General features: G+C 42.3%; 1 protein-coding gene across 1 annotated transcript in view; it reads right to left on the minus strand.

The window, feature by feature from the left end:
• ank2b (ankyrin 2b, neuronal) overlaps window positions 1–16,810 on the minus strand; it is a 116,949-nt gene that overhangs the window by 83,379 nt on the left and 16,760 nt on the right. The window contains exon 2 of the mRNA XM_078281767.1: window positions 1,306–1,407. Within this exon, the coding sequence (XP_078137893.1) occupies window positions 1,306–1,407 (102 nt within the window). The remainder of the gene's footprint in view (window positions 1–1,305; window positions 1,408–16,810) is intronic.

Raw genomic sequence — 16,810 nt, forward strand, 5'->3', positions numbered from 1 at the left:
GAAGCCACATTTACTTTTGATAACCATCTGTTTCATCTGCACAGTGACTTGTGATCTTTATCCTAGGTGGCAGCCAGTCATTTCCATGTTTATTTCCCTATGTTAGGGTTATTGGCAGCACAGCTCACATGAAAGCATTGTATGTGTGAGGAATAATGAGTCCTGAATGGCAGAAGCTCCTTAGTTCAAATAATCTGGATGACAGCCCACCTCCACATGAGGATGATTCAATTTTGGGAAAGACGAGTGAAATACATGGGGGAGACGGGGAGGAAACTGCACCCAGAATGAGGAAAAAGTTCCTTGGAGATTTATCTGACTGTTAACTTTTCTGACAATGTACTGGACTTGTACCACAAGAAGACTTCTCCGCAAAAATGACCGCACAAAGAACACATCAGGAATATAAATGATGTGCCAAAATGTGATGTTTGTTGTGGATAAAGTTAATGAATGATTGGTGGCAGTGAATTTTTGTTCCCAATGGGCAGAGACGGAACTAGTTCCGAAGGTCACCTTGTCAAAGACAGATTGGCGGCCATATAGGGATCCCTAGAGCAGAGGTGACATATAGATACGGCTGTTCAGCTGGCTGACACTCACTGGTCCATAGAGTCATACAGAGTCATAGATGTATCATGCACTGAAAAGTACATGATACATCTAGTAATGTCTGTTAAATATGTCTCCCATTTATGTCAGGGTTAATCAAATTAAAATTTGAATGGCATTTTGAACATATGCAATATCAAGCTCCATGCTAAACTTCACAACTCTACACAAGCCTGATTTCACTCAACACAGTCTATGCTAAAGTGTTAGCATGGTTTACTATCACTCAACATGGTGTATGTTAAAGTGTTAGCATGAAGCCTTCTATTACTCAACATAGTGTATGCTAAAGTGTTAGCATGGAGCCTACTGTCACTCCACATAGTGTACGATAAAGTGTTAGCATAGAGCTTACTATCACTCAACATGGTGTATGCTAAAGTGTCAGCATGAAGCCTTCTATCACTCAATATAGTGTATGCTAAAGTGTTAGCATGGGGACACATCGATGATTTTTGTATCTATGTTTTCATCACCTAAAAGACTGGTTGACCAATGCGACGATCTCCCAAAAACGTATTGTGCTTTTCAGAAGTTAATGTTGGCAGCTATGGATTTATCACATTTTATCACTGAACCTGTGCTCTTATGAGGTTTTGACTCCAGTATTTATCATATCATAAAATAATTTTTTGGTCCATACTGTGCAGCCCTAGTGTGTGTGTAGCACATTTTATGGTATCCATCTCCTACCTGATTGCAGGTGCCTATGTCCACTCCCCCTTTCAGATATTCCAAAACCTTGTCAATGTTCCCCGCCCTCGCTGCTCGCAGGAAGCTGGTGTTACTGTCCGACTAGAAGAGACAGAGAAGAAAAAACATGAAACAACATTTGTCAGACAATCCACATTAAAATTTTGTCATTTGGCAGTCAGATCTATCTAGAATTATAATCACACAGTTTAGCCACTCTGAATGGCTGAATACATCCCATTTTTCCCAAAGTAGCCCCTTATTTTAATTGGTTTCAAATGTTAAGTAAGTCATTTTCTGGACGTTTCGGTGAAAACCCAGTTAGTGGACCCAATAGAACACAGCACTGCTTTTGAGTGGCATGGCCTAGCACTCTGCCGTCCATTATGGTGATGCTTTCCCAGCGAAAGCTACTTCAAATCACAGACAGACACATCAAAGACATGATTTGAGGATGAGCAGTGCCCCAAAAATATCCTGTGAAAAAACACAGCTGAAAATACCTGCTGTAACACAGTCTGTTCATCTGTCTTTTTAGGGCATAACAACACCACGCATGACACACCGGACAGTCCTATACAGAAAATCTGTAGACTGACCTAATGAAGAGCATGCATAGGGGGTTCCCTTGCAATTTGAGCGAATTTGAACTCTTCTGCATAGAAGAATGGGAGAACATTCCTAAATCAAAATTCCTAAACAGTCTGATGTATTTGGTTTTTAGGGTCTAAAATTACATTGTGCATTAAACTGTTCTCTATGATTAATTGTGCAGCCCTATTTGGATATATATACCCTCTTTCTCAGTGCATAAGAATGTGTGTGTCCCTGGTTTGGGAAGGACATGTCCCCTGTTTTTGGATGCTGAGCGAGCCGCAGTTGGAAATGGACCAAGACTGTAAGGAGGCAGAATGATTCAGCATTTTCCTCTTGCTGCCTTCACTAAAACAAATACCTGGCTCGCGTACAGCTTTCAAAGCTCCTAGCTCTCGGCTCCTGCCGTGAAAAACAATCAGGTAACCTTACGAATAATGGCGTGATGCTTTAATGATCGCATTCAAATAGGTAAATGATTTCTTTCAATTCACTCGGTCGTTCCACAGGGAGGTCAGAGGTCAGAGCTGGTAGGGATTCAGCGTCTCGCTCAAGGCCACAAGCCTGTTTTGCTGACACTGGGGTCTTGAATGCTTGTCTTCCATTTGAAGGATCTCTCAGGTCTCTCACTGGCTACCAAGGTCACAGTTTGCCCACGAGGCAACTTAGCTTTTTCATTAAGCAAGCTTTTCTAGCTCTGACAGATACTCAGTTGAGGTGACAGAGTTTGATTTAGTTACAGCATCACCCACAGCAGCTCTCTTTCCCCAAAAAAACACACTGGAGCTTTGTCTGTCCGCTCCTTCATTACAATCTGTCACCCAGTCACTTAACAGCATTACATAAACTCTCCTCGGTCACATTTTCTCACATACAGAGACAGAAAAGGATGCAAGGTTGATGTGTACAGTGATACAAAAGAATGGAATAGAAGGTGGTACAGCGGCAGTAGGTGATAGCGGTTGAGAGTTCCACGAAATGAGCACTGGCACTGCTGCGGCGATGTCTACTTCACACATACTGATACCCAGGGTCAGCTGCTGCCTGGATGCTGCAGAGGACTGCACTGCATCACTCAAGACACACAGCTACCGGAGCGCTCTGCATAATAACTCGGTGCCTTACCGGTGGTCACCAGCGCTGCTGTTTCAAACCCAAAGGTTCAGTCTTTTGTCCTAAGTAAGAGCAGAAGGTGTAGAAGTTCAAGAACTTTCCTTCAAGCAGATGACCTGGGTTCAAGGCCCTGCTGAAGTGTCCTTGAGCGAGGCACCAGCTCCAGCAGTGCTGACCCTGACCTTTGACCTCCCTGGATTGGGGAGGAGCAAGCTTAGCACAATTAAGGAAATAATCACATCATAGGCTATGACCCCTGCAATCGAGGGAATTCAAGACAGGTACAGCTCAAATGGGCCATACATGATATATGTCCATTTCATCTGAACAACATCTGGGTAGGGATATCAGACATCTGGTCAACTCAATGGGTGGTTGGCTCATAAGCCCCTCCAGAAATCTGGGATGTTGCGATCCTGACAGTTAAGCCAAATCCAGCCAACCGCTGCAATATTTGTGAGAACTTCGCAATTTCTCCACATGAAATGTCCAGATCAACAGAGCATTTCTAATTTTCCAATCATTGCACCTTCTCACACGAAACGGTCCAATAAAATCATCCAAACAAACTATGTCTACCTTGGTCTTCTTCTACTACAACCATCTACAATGGAATTTTATATAAGGAGGAGATTGATGAAGATTCAGACCACAGTGAGTGAGTTTTATTCACCCTACAGGTGGAAGAAGCTGAAGCTTAATTTAACCTGCATTATTATACTTTCCATTTATCCCGAGTCCTTAGTTTACATATTGTTAGTCAGAACACAAAGTCTACCTCAAATACAAATACACACTTTTTAAATGAATGTACAGTTTTATAATCATTAAACATATTCAAATGTTCTGATTGTATTTGATGCTTACTGTGCTTATATTGAGTTGAAGGTTTATATATAAAGACTGAAGTCTAAGCACAGTATTATCCTTGGTTGTAATTTTGACCCCATGTTTTTATCCTTTTCAGGGGAAAAAAAGGATTTCTAGTAGTTTCTGTGATATGCAGTAGGCCTATGTATGACTCTTTCTTTCATTCTTAATGGGAGGTAGTTATCAACTCCCATTTAGTGTCACTTTAGTACCATTTTTTGCTTGACTTTTTCTTTATTTTTATCAATTCCGGAAATTTTACTGCAAAAAAACAACTTAAACTAAATTGCATTGTAATTTTGGGGAAAACCCGGTTCAAAGTCAACATTTTTTGATTACAATAATCAGAGAAAAAACCTCTACAAAACCCTGGAGGGCCTGGCCCATAGTGGCTCATACATAGTCCTACAGGGATAGCATTGTATTCTGGCAGCATTACACAAAGCAACCATTACCACTGATAATATCCTCAGATTCCTTTTAGAGCTGCCGAGTCACATTATGCAAGACCTTGGCCTAATCATCCTTGTGCGATCGGCTGGTTGCTATAGCGATACTTAGGCCTTGACACTCAGACAAGTGGGGCTTTTGAATGGAAATCACTTAACATTAAAAGAGAAAGGGAGAATTGTACCAGGCAACTTCCTACAGAAATTGTTTCATAATCCCTGGTTATGAGCGAGACAGAAGGGTTTGTTACTGTGGCCTTGATGGGTAAACGTGAAGAAGCTGCTCTAGAAGGCCTACAATTTTACAAAGGGCTTCTTTGGGGTTGAATCCGCAGTAAGTCGGGACATTGTTGGCGGAGTGGTGAAATGAGCCGAGGATGAAAAGGAACGTAGTCGGTCAAACATGAAGGTCTCACCGCTAAAAGACATTTTCAGAATGGAGAATAACCTCTGAATCTTTGACCTGCAGTTCAGTGAAAGAAAAACTCTGAATATGAGTCTAGATTATATACGGCTAATGTAGGTCTGTTCGCTTGCGTCTAGACAGCCATATTACTTCAAGGCTTAATCAAACCTGCCAAGCGTGACAAAGCACCGTCCTAAAGCCCCTCCATGAACAGATGACATCAAACATTCATTTACAAAGTCACCGTCTTCGTCTGTGGAGCACGAGGGGCTTTATCAATAATGCAAACACCCCCCCTTCCCCTCCCTCCTGGTAAGCGACCAGTGGAAGCATCCGCGCCCCTCCCAGTTACCACGGAGACAAGCGCTGCCCTCTCTCTTGAGGTAACCATGACAACAGGGCTTTCTGTCTGTCAGCGGAGGTAGCGGAGAAATCACAGAAATCATGTAGGGCATTGCTTCTGTCTGAACTCTGTGTACCGTTCGTATGCAGCTATACCTTGAGTCATCAAGCGTGTGTGTGTGTGTGTCACAGTCCAGAGCCTTCCGAAAGCCAAAACCGTATTATTTATGATGAAGCTAACGCCCCTGGCAATGCAGATGTCATATATCCTTTAGAGAATCTTAGCACGCATCACATGCTGTGTTGCGGATTTCAGAAGAAAACACACACACACACACACACACATCTGCATTACTATCCATCGACTACATTAATTTCCCTAACCCTAATTTTAACCCTCACCACTACATGGCGAACCTTAAAGAAACAAAGCACGTTTTTGGGAGACTGGCCCAATGTTTATCTTAAGTGATGAGAATATAGAGATTAAAGTCATCCATGTGTCCCTGGTCAATCAGTCACTATGGTGCTCCATGCTAACACTTTAGCATACACTATGTTGAGTGATAGTAGGCTTCATGCTAACACTAGTGTAACATAGAGTATGCTAAAGTGTTAGCAAGAAGCACTGCAGCCAATGATCTACCAGGGACACATGGATGATTTTGGTGTGTATGCTCTCATCACTTAATAGGGAAGCTGACCAACAGGCCAATCTCCACAAAAACTTCTATTCTTTAAACCTTTACCCTGACCTAAACCTAATCCTAGTTCCAACCTTGACCTATTCTAATCTTAACACTTTATGAGAACATTTGGCACTCATAAGGATAACAGTACAAGAACACACACACACACACACACACACACACACACACAGGCACACAGGTGGCAACTGTGTCCTTGTTGATTTGATTGGAAGAGCACATTCTATTCCTGGCCGTCGGGACAGAATAACATATCATCACTGTTTACTAGCAACCGCACTTGCATCAGTCAACTTCAACATTTCACCCATCGGTGCTGGCTCTGTTTATGTGTGTGTGTATGTGTGGGTGGGTGGGTGTGTTGGTGTGTGTGTGTGTGTGTGTGTGTGTGTGTGTGTGTGTTTCTGACACTGAAAGCTCCCTTGGGTTGCCTTGCATGCATTAGTCCTAGCCCGTGAAAAGATACACATGCGTAATGTGGAGATTACATTGCAACAAAACAGCACTCAATCAATGAAACCGATAATCATTACAACCACACACACACACACACACACACACACACACACACACAAACACAAACATTCAGCTTCAGTTACATGCTGTACAGCTCTGAACCTGAATTCTTTAATGAAAAGCGGAGGTATGAGCTTTTCACCCAACAGCGATGATAATGATGATATAATAACATCATATAGAGTAAAGATAGCCTGTTCTAATTCATTATCCTCAAGTTGACATAATTGGAGCTGTGGCCTAATACATTCACCAGATTCACCTTCACACATTATGTTTCCATCCCCTTCATTTACCATTATCAGCTGACCTGCATGGACCAATGCCAAGCCTCGGAGAGCAACCAGTAAATGGCCCTGGGGTGTTCCCAGCCAATCGGATTTGTCCCAATGGACTCATTAGCATACAGTCCATCAGCACTGGACCTGGAGGTCCATTGGTTGAGCTTCAGCTAAATTTAGATATACATGCAAACAGCAGAGGGGGAGATCCATGTTATGTTTTGAAAGAGGCGTTTGTGCCACTATGCCAATATTGCTCTGTATCGTATATATTTAGAATATTACATAAGGAACATACTCTTCTCTCTTTCACACTATATATACAACATAACACTATCCTGAGGCAGAGCAAATATGGATGGATAGGTAATGTCAAAAGCAAGGGAATAATAATAAAGAATAAGGTATATTATTACATTAGCTGCAGAGAGAGAAGCTCCATAGGGACTAAAGAGGATGAAGTGAGTAAATAAGAAAAGAGTGTAATGTAATAAATATATAGTATTAGATATGCCATTTCACTCAGTAGCACCTCCATGTACAGTTGCTGCCTTCAAGTGCTGTCGGCTATATTGTAATTATGAGTTTAGCACCCATGAAAGACCCAACGAGCTGATAAGTACAGCTGGCAGCTGGGAAAGTGTGGATTTTTTGAGTTGCTGAGATGTGAAGTTTGACAACTGATGGTTAAAATGAAGTATGCAAAACATTTGACTAATAAATTAATGAACTCATCAGTTACACGCCTGATTACATGCCCCTATGCTGCTTGAATTCTAAAATTAAAAAAAAAAAAACTTTTGCTCCAGGGTGTATTTTGTTATCATTTCCCACCAAAAGCACTCAAATGTGTGATCAGTGCTATTTACCATTTCTGAACTCAGAAGTAGGAGCTTTTGAGGAGCAACTGAAGGCGGCGAGTGACTATGCTGAGTGTCGAAGGGTCAAGGGGTCACAGGTCAAGAGGTGGAGCTCTCTGGAGCAGACCAGGGCTAAAAACAAGACACACACACATCCACACAAGTAGCCGAGTAGCCAGGTACAAGTGCATAGGAATTGACCAAAACATAGTTAAAACTCTACTGAATTAATGATCTGATCCTCAGTTCCTCAGGACTGGAAAGCCTAGCATAACAAAATGAAGTCTGGACTGATGCTCATACTCAGCTATTTCTTCATGTGTTCTTAACTGGTATGAACACCAGAGAAGAAGAGTGCAGACAAGTCCATCATGCTTAGCTAAAGTTACAGGGACTGGAATCGGGGGACAAATCTCTGACCTGGCAGGATGACATGTTACCAAAATTCTGTCCAATAAACAAGCTACTTGCGAGTCATGTGACTTTTGTTTACAAGCCCCGGTTCGCTTGTAATTAGGCAGTGTGAACCTAAACAAACCAAATATAAAAATGCCACAAAGTCTACTTTTCCACTATGGTTCAGACCAAAGAAAATGAACTGTAGTTGTGATCGCACCTTTAAACACACACTGGACTGTATCTTCAGTAGCGCACCACATGCTCTCTCTTAGTAAGCTGTGTCTGTGTAAAGTGAATGTGAAGTAATAAGAGCTGACTTTTCCTAGATTAAGAATTGATTGGCTGTTATTGTTTTCAGTGGCTGGTGTCTTATTGAAATATCCATGATAAGAGAAGTGTAGGAGCCATGGTCCGGTCTGTTAACCAGGGGGACATTTGGGGAGCTTCATCAATATGAAATCAGCCTCTATATCAATACTCATTAATGTTTGGTGATGAAAATGCATGGAGTTGTTAACGATGGAGCTGGTTTGTAGTCACACAGCAGAGTGGGGAAGACAATAAAACAACACATACATTGTCCTCACAGTTAATCAGCCCCTCCAGGAATTAGCAATTTTGCGATCACAATAATTAAAGCAAATTCAACCAATCCCCTTGAGAACTTGCAATTTGCAACAAATATTACACTTTTTTTTTGTCTGCCTTGGTCTTCTGCTATAACCAACCACTCGGCAATGAAGCTTTATAGAGGGAGAAGATGGAGGAGCATTCACACCACAATAAGTTGGAGCTTTACAAGTGGAAGAAGCTGAGTGCACTTAGCTTTTCATTTAACTTGCATTATTAAAGTTTCCATTTATCAGTCAGAAGAATACAAAGTCTACCTCAAACCAATCCAGTCTCAAATTTTGTGAAATGAGCACAAACTCAAATGTGTTCCTCCACCACAGATTGGATTCTGTGACAATGAATAGGATGAATTGGACACCCCATTTTCACCTGTTTGTCACATGAAAGTTTAGCTATACCGGTTAAGTTTAGGGTTAAGGTTAGGGTTAGAGTTAGAGTTAGGGCTAAAAAATAAGACACTCAAAACTTCTTTGCACCAGTTGGGAACTGAGCTATGGTCGTCAAACTTGAAGGTAAATGTATCCACCCGTCTCAAATGAAATTATGAATTATCAAATGGACTGATAACTTATTGTGCTGATGTTGAAGTGAAGGCATATTTATAAAGACTTTAATCCAAGCACAGTATTTTCCTCTGTTAGAACTTTAAGACCGTGTTTTTTTCTGCTTAGAAAAAAAAAAGTATGCAGTATTTCCACAAGTTTCAAACATATGCCACTGGCCTATGCTTATCACCAGAGAAAGTGGTTATGTATGACTTTCTTAGTGGGAGGCAGTTTTTTGGTATCTTTAGAGCCACTTTAGTACCATTTTTTCCTTGCAGTTTTTACCATTTCCTGCAATTTTACTGCAAAACAACACTTAAAACTCATCGCAATTTTTGACGAAAACTGCTGCAAAATCAAGCATTTTTGGTCGCATCCTTCTCTCTCTCTCTCACTCTCTCTCTCTCTCTGTCTCTCTATTGCCCTTCCTTCTTATCACATTGCTTAACAGCAGTTTATTAATTATCCTCTCACGTGTTTGACAGACAGTGGAATTGCTTTAAGGAAAGTGTGCAGAGTCACAAAACTGGTGGTGAAGGTGATCGATATTTCCACTCACACACAGAGAGAGAGAGAGAGAGAGAGAGAGACAGAAACACTATTACCCAGCCTCAGTAATGAAGTTCGGCTCTATTTCTCACGCTCCTGCGTCATTTCTCTCTCTTTTTCCTCTTTCTCTCTCCCTTTCCCATCTCTTTCATCCTACCACCCATATAATGATGCTCAGCTGGAAGCGGCGTTGCTAGGGGTCACGTTAGGTTGCTAGGTCACCGCCTCCTCCTCCTACAGACGGCCAATTACAGTCGGGTCTGGAGCTACCTGTGTCATACCACACACACTCACACATTTCACACCATGTCTGCAAGTTTCATCAAGTGAAATCTAAGACTTTTAACGCCCTTTTGAATGCCAATTAGAATGAACTAGACTATAAGACCAATTTGGCAATTCAAGTACATGTGAAAATGAAGTGTATGTGTGTGTGTGTGTGTGTGTGTGTGCATATGCATAACTGGCGGCACAGTGGGGGGGGGGGGGGGGGGGGGGGGATTTCTACTCTGCACAGTCACAGTTTGTCATCTAGTGCATTTCTCCAGGTAAGATTTCTGTTCTCAACAACAAACCCTTTCAGTACAAGCTCTCATGCTCTTATACAAAGGTATTCCTTTGCACAGTAATGAACAACAAAACTGTCGATATGAGGAAGAACTTCAGTTGAGTAAAAGTTCAGTGATGCCAGATAATGTGACAAGTGCTCCAACTGCACAATGCGAAAATGTCTCTCTTAACAAGTCATTTAGTCTCATGTTCAGTCTTAAAATCTGAAGTGAGAAGTTCTGCCAAATGGGGTGAGATACATCCGATTGTTGCCAATGCAGCTTCATGAATTTCAAGAATTTTCTAGAAGTTTCAATATCTAGAAACAAGGAAGAATATGTCAGATCACTACACTGGTACTGAGAAAAAGTTGCGTTGCATTTGGAACACAAGTGAAATTATCACACTCCACTGACAGATTTTTTAAATTCTAGGAAAAAACAGTTGTTAAGACTCAGCACTAGACTAAATGACTTAGTAAATATGGATATTTTTTGCTGTGTATTCCCAGTAGTGTTGCAGAGGTGGCATGCTGCTAAAGTCATTACAGCGCATTTCAAATTAACCACAGCAGTCTAACTGCTGTCGGGCAGGGACACTTTAGGAACAAAAATGTCACACTGGCCTTTAAAGGGAGAGGAGAATGACCTCCCCCTCCCTCCCCCCAAACACACACACACATACCCTTCCCATACACACACACGCACACACACACTCTACTGTTAATTGCAGTGCACAGATCAATGCACCGATTCTGGTAAGATCAGAATTAGAACTCCAAAGCAGCGCAGACTTCATTGGTTCATCAGAGGGAAGAAAAATGTATGATCCCTACACAAAAAAAAAACGAGGAGCCAGCTACAAAGAAGATATCCCTGTCATCATCATCATCATCATTGTCATCGCAAATAATGAAAAACCCCAAACTGTCAAGACTTGTAAACGAGAGTTGACACAAACTTCCTAATGCTTCAAAGTTTCTGCCGGTTGCTTGAGCAAGTTCCACTCCCTCAAAACCTTCACATCTGTAAAAAAAAAAGTTCAAAGCTCAAAGCTGCCTGAAGGGTGGAGTCGCACTAAAGTCCCTGCTGTACCTGCCAGTGTTTGGGGTCTTACCAGCACCAGCAGAGGCTGCAGGGGAACATGCTTGGCGCAGTAGAAATCTGGCAGTGCATTCTGGTCCAAGTTGGAAAGACTCCCGGCCGTCCTCAAGCCCTTGTCCGAGCCGCACACCTTGCACATGGCTGCGTTGCCCATGGCCATGCGAGAATGCACGAACCTTTATCCCATCCGAACGCAAATAAATCTAAGTGGGTGCGTTTAATCACTCCAACAGTTACTAATCCACTCCTTGTCCCTGCTTCCCCCTCCCCCTTAAAAACCTTAGAGGCTACCAAGCACAGGGGGGGCTGAGGATGGTAACCTCCCCACCCACCCACCCTACCCAAAGCTCACTCCCCGTGGGCCTCAGCAGCGGACCTTGGTGCCCTACCTTGGTCCCTAGCCTTGCCTTACTGTTACTACTGCTGCTACAGCGCTTCAGCTCTCCCTCATTGCAAATTCCAGCTTCCTGCCCTGTCCATTGACTGACTGACCGAATGACCACCCCCCCACCCCCACCCCGCCCTCGGCTATTTTTACACCCACCAGCCTAACTATGCATGGGGACAGAGAGAGAGAGAGAGAGGGAGAGGGTGGTCGGCACAGGGCTTATGGAAGGCAGCATGCCAAACACACAGAAGGGGAGAAGGGAGGCATCGCAGACACACTGGGGTTTGACCGATATGGGTTTTCGAAGGCTGATACTGCTATTTTTTTAATCAATCAATAGCCGATATTTTGTGCCAACATGCAATGTCTATCAATTCGACCATTTCATGCCAAAAGATTCCAAAAAATGACAAGTATTCAGTGTTTCCCCTTGCATTTTTATTCTTGCCGTGATGGAAAAGTCTCTAAAACGGCATTTACACCATCATGGGACACTAACATTTTCCACTGAAACCCAGGATGATAATAGTAAAACACATTCACATACCCATAGATAGCCACTGTATTATCTATTTTACAATAAATCTGTAATCAAACAAGCTGCATCATATCCATGACTGGCTTATATCTAATTTGTACTACAAAGACAATATCGGCTCAATACATGGGCAAACTGATATTGGTCTAACCCCTAAAACACACACACATAGTGAATCACACCATAGTCGAGTGGCTGCAGCATGCCCTCTCATGGAATCACAAGGCAGGGTTACTTATGATGACTTAGAGGTGTTATCAGTCCAAAAGGTCCACGGCTGAGACAGGACTAGCTTGGCGCTAGCTTGTCCTCGCCTCCTTGCTGGTTCCACTTTAAGTCTGTGGAGAAGCTCCTTCAAGGTTACATGAGGTTGTTTTTAGGGGACTGTCTCTAAATAAATGATAAATAACCAGAGAGTAACCTGCCTCCATGTCACTTTTTTTCTAGATGCCTTCTCAACGAGTGCAAAACAAGTCCTACTTGTTACTTCATGCTCGCTGATCTACTGCTATACATTTGCTCCATTCCCAAGATTGAAAAATTAAGCTTTGCTTATTGTTTTTTTTGGCAACCAGATGGTTGCCAGTTGGTTGCCAAAGTGTCTGCAGTACTAATATAGGATAAGACACAGGATAAATACATGAACTTGGACTTCTACGATGGCTACTAGGGTTATACCATCTCTATGGGTTATACTGATATATTGGTTTGATATATTGGCTTGATATATCGGCCAATCATGTCGTCCACTTCTGATATGATGGAGGTTCACTCTTCACTTAAAGGCAGTAATGTATGCCAGAGTTTCTCCTACCATTGAATAGGTGGGGTGGGTCAACCTGCCTTAAAAAGCTGCTTATCCTAAAAGCATTTCATTAGTCTGGGTTTCAATGGAGAGTGTTAGTATCCAATGATGGTCTAAATGCTGTTTCAGAGGCTTTTACCCCACCAGGAATATAATTCTGGGGTAAAAACTGAATGCTTGTAATTATTTTGGCATGAAAATTTTCAAATTTAAAGATCTTGAATATTAGTCCAAAATATCGGCTATCAGTAGCTTCAGTCTAAAAAATATTGGTATCAGTATTGGCCAGTATTGATGGAACCCTACTGATTACCACTGTGTACATTGCTAGAGCAGCATAGATTCAGTATAAATACATGAAGCGGGTCTTCTACACTACCACCACCACTGTACTTTTCACTCCAATCGAGCCCACAAACAGACTTTTCTTGGGGGACATTTGGCATTTTGATCCAGGTGCACAAACATGTCGCCTCTGATCACTAGACTTCATGTCATGAAGTGGTTAATGAAAGCAGGCATGGTGTTTAGTATCACAGTTCTGTGTCAGAGCGTAGCCCAGGGCGGAGCCTGTATTGATCGTGCTGGTTTGAATGCGGATTAGAGTCAGACGGACCTTTTCATAGCAATTGATTGGCTTCACAGAATTAATGCTATGCCATTTAATAAAGCTTCGGATGTTGTGCACCTGCAAGAAGAGATCTCTCTTGAGAAGAGATCAGTGTATGTGCATCCATGTGTAGATGAATGTTTATGTGTGTATGCATCTCTGAAGACACACTTACATGTGTGTGTGTGTGTCCAGAGAGGTAAATGTCCCCATTCTCTTTGCGGCCTTTTAGGACACCACACATGACCAAGCATTGCAGTGTCTCACACAATACCCTCACTGTTCCAAATATCACCCAAATATTTCTTATTCACTGAATATGTTAGCGTAGGGAGGAAAGGAATGCTACACAGAAACCACATGAGAAAGCAGATTATCCTGTTTTCTAAGAATGAATGAATATGTGACCGAGTAAGAAAGCAACACGACCGTCATGTTTCACCACATCTGACAAAATCACAGTGAGCTATCTGGGGATATGCTGAGAAAAAAACATGACAAATGTGTAAGAGGGAGGGATTGTAAAACATGAAAACAATCAACTCCGATTTAACACGCTTCTTGCCAATTCAAAACAGCCTGTTGTTGCAGCTCAAATCTGCATTTGTGAGTGACAGAATTACAACCGAGCCATTAGCTCCAGCAAATCTGGCACTACAAAAACCACAAGTCCCCATTTCACATTATTATGTGACTTGATTTGGCCCTAAGCTCCTTGTTGTTTCACTCTGCTACTGTATACACAGCTTGGCCTGGCTGAGATGTGGACTGAGTTGGTTTTTGAAGGCCAATACCAATATCTTAGGACTGAATAGCTGATATTTTGTCCCCAGTATGCAATATATATAAATTTGACCATTTCTGTGCCCCAAAAAATGAAGTTTTAAGTGTTTCCCCAGGAATTGTATTGCTGTGGTTCAGACTTGTGCATATTCACAAACACTGATTGCACTGTCAGAGATAATAGAAACATCAAATTCAAGTTAGGATTCCGCAGATATGGGTTTTGAGGGCTGATGTCAATACCAATATGGATTGGATTGAAGCTTCTTTACTCAAAAAAAAACCTCTAAAATTTACCAGTATTCAGTGTTTCCCCCAGAATTGTATCCGTGTCAGGGTGAAAAACCCTCCGATACAGCATTTATATCATGGGACACTAAAACTCTCCATTGAAAGTCACCCTAATGAAAACTTTTTAGGTGGCTTAGCAGCAGGGTGAGGCAGGTTTCACTGCAGGTTTTACAGACTGACACTCCTAAAGCTAGTTGATTAAAAAAAGAGGAACCTCCATCATATCAGAGGTGGACGACACTGGACTATATCGGTCAAACTGTACTGGTTACATCATTGATCCCACCACTGGAGAGGTGTGAGTGGCAGAAACACATGGCCGTGGCCTATCAGGTGAGGCTGTGGATCGCTTTCAGCAGTAAAACGGCATCGTCTGATCTTGGGGCCGGCTTTACTGCTGGAGGTGTAAGGTGACAAGAACGACCCACTTCCTTCTATGAAAATATTAGGCCATCTGAGTTGGGCTGGGGCTGGGGGGAAGTCTTGTTTAGCCACACATACACACATACACACACAGCAAAGTAACTAAAAAAAGCACGAAGCAAGAAAGGTCAAATGTCCACACACTGTACAAAATGTCCATCTTAACAAGCCATTCAGTCTTATATTCAGCTTGAAAATCTTATTTTTCTTGAAACAAATGAAAAATTCTGACAAAGGAGGTGAGATGATTCTACTTGTTTCCTATGCAGTTTCACTTGTTTCAGGAATTTTCTAGAAACTAAAAAAAATCTTCAAATGGAAATGGAATTTTCTCACCCTGGATTTGAAAAAATTAGATTTTAAGCCCTGACACTTGACTAAATGGTTCGTTAAGATGGATATTTTTTGCACCGAGCACACACACACACATTCAGACAAAGTGGTAGCTCAACATCCGCACTTTGGATGCACAAACACACGCATGCACTCTCTCACACATGCGTGCACACACACACACACACACACACACACACCGCTTCCCTTCAGTTTAGCTCCATCGCTAGTTAAAACACACACAATCAGGCAGGGCCTTCTGCTGGTGCTGTTGGCTAATGGAACAACAGGCCTGTTTAGTTTCATTAACCTTCTCCTGGATGTAATTCACTTAACGTCTCCTCCAATCTCCCCTTTAAACTACCCATCATCTGCCAACACACTCATGCAATTAGCCTAGCCAATGGAGGAGGCCATGCGGGTGTGTGTGTGCGTGTGTGTGTGTGTGTGTGTGTGTGTGTGTGTGTGTGTGTGTGTGTGTGTGTGTATGTGTGTTAAAGAGACAAAGAGTCCAAACGGCCTTGTATGACAGGTGGGTGGGTCATATTATTTCCTCCATGAATCACTACTACTACTACTACTGCCCCCATAATCCCAGCGCTCCCAACCTCCATTACCAAATCCCACTGGTTTCCACTTGTTCTCCATCTCTAAAAAGGAGATTTTCCCTCCTCCCTCCCTCCCTCCCTCCCAGCTCCTCCTGCGGGTTGGTTAATCCGCTGGGCGGGGCACGGGTAGACAACAAACGCCTTTAATCTGTGATCAACCATATGGCTTGCTGGCTGCAGGAGGGAGGAGGGGGTGTTTAGTAAACCTACTGCTACTGCTGCAGTTTTTTCCCCTGCTGTGGGGGGAAATTGCGGTGATGCGTGTCTCTATGGGTGTGTGAAAGGGAGGAGACGTGTTTTCGTTTCAAAGGTTCCGGGGTGGTACTTCGATGCCCCAATTCTCATCGGTCTAATTTGCTGTAAACAGTGTTGCCGTAATGTTGTTACTTTTCCCAGTGACGAGTGATGTAACACATTTCCATTTCAGCAATAGTACGTTTACCAATCAGAAAAAGAAAGTCATTACTTTTGTTATCACTCCCTCTAAATATCTGATTGAAGCTGTTATCCAAAAACTGATGATTACTTCCATCTCAAGAATCAAGTGGAAGTATTCCCACTACTTTGATTTTATCCGTTTGAATGATGACATCAACATTGGACATCAACACTGTTTGGTTTCTTATGAAAATATGAAAACATGCAACTGCCATTTTGGGGGGTGTAACGGAAAATCTGAGTAGTGTAACAAATTACTGTAAATAAGTAAGAGAAGCTTTGCAATTGCATCTCAAATCTACGAACAGCCATGTCTCGCTGCATCATGGAGGTCCATTACACAATTGGGTATGTGCAAATAATGTCTAAATA

Source organism: Centroberyx gerrardi, chromosome 23 (genome assembly GCF_048128805.1).
Source record: "Centroberyx gerrardi isolate f3 chromosome 23, fCenGer3.hap1.cur.20231027, whole genome shotgun sequence".
NCBI classification, from domain to species: Eukaryota; Metazoa; Chordata; class Actinopteri; order Beryciformes; family Berycidae; genus Centroberyx; species Centroberyx gerrardi.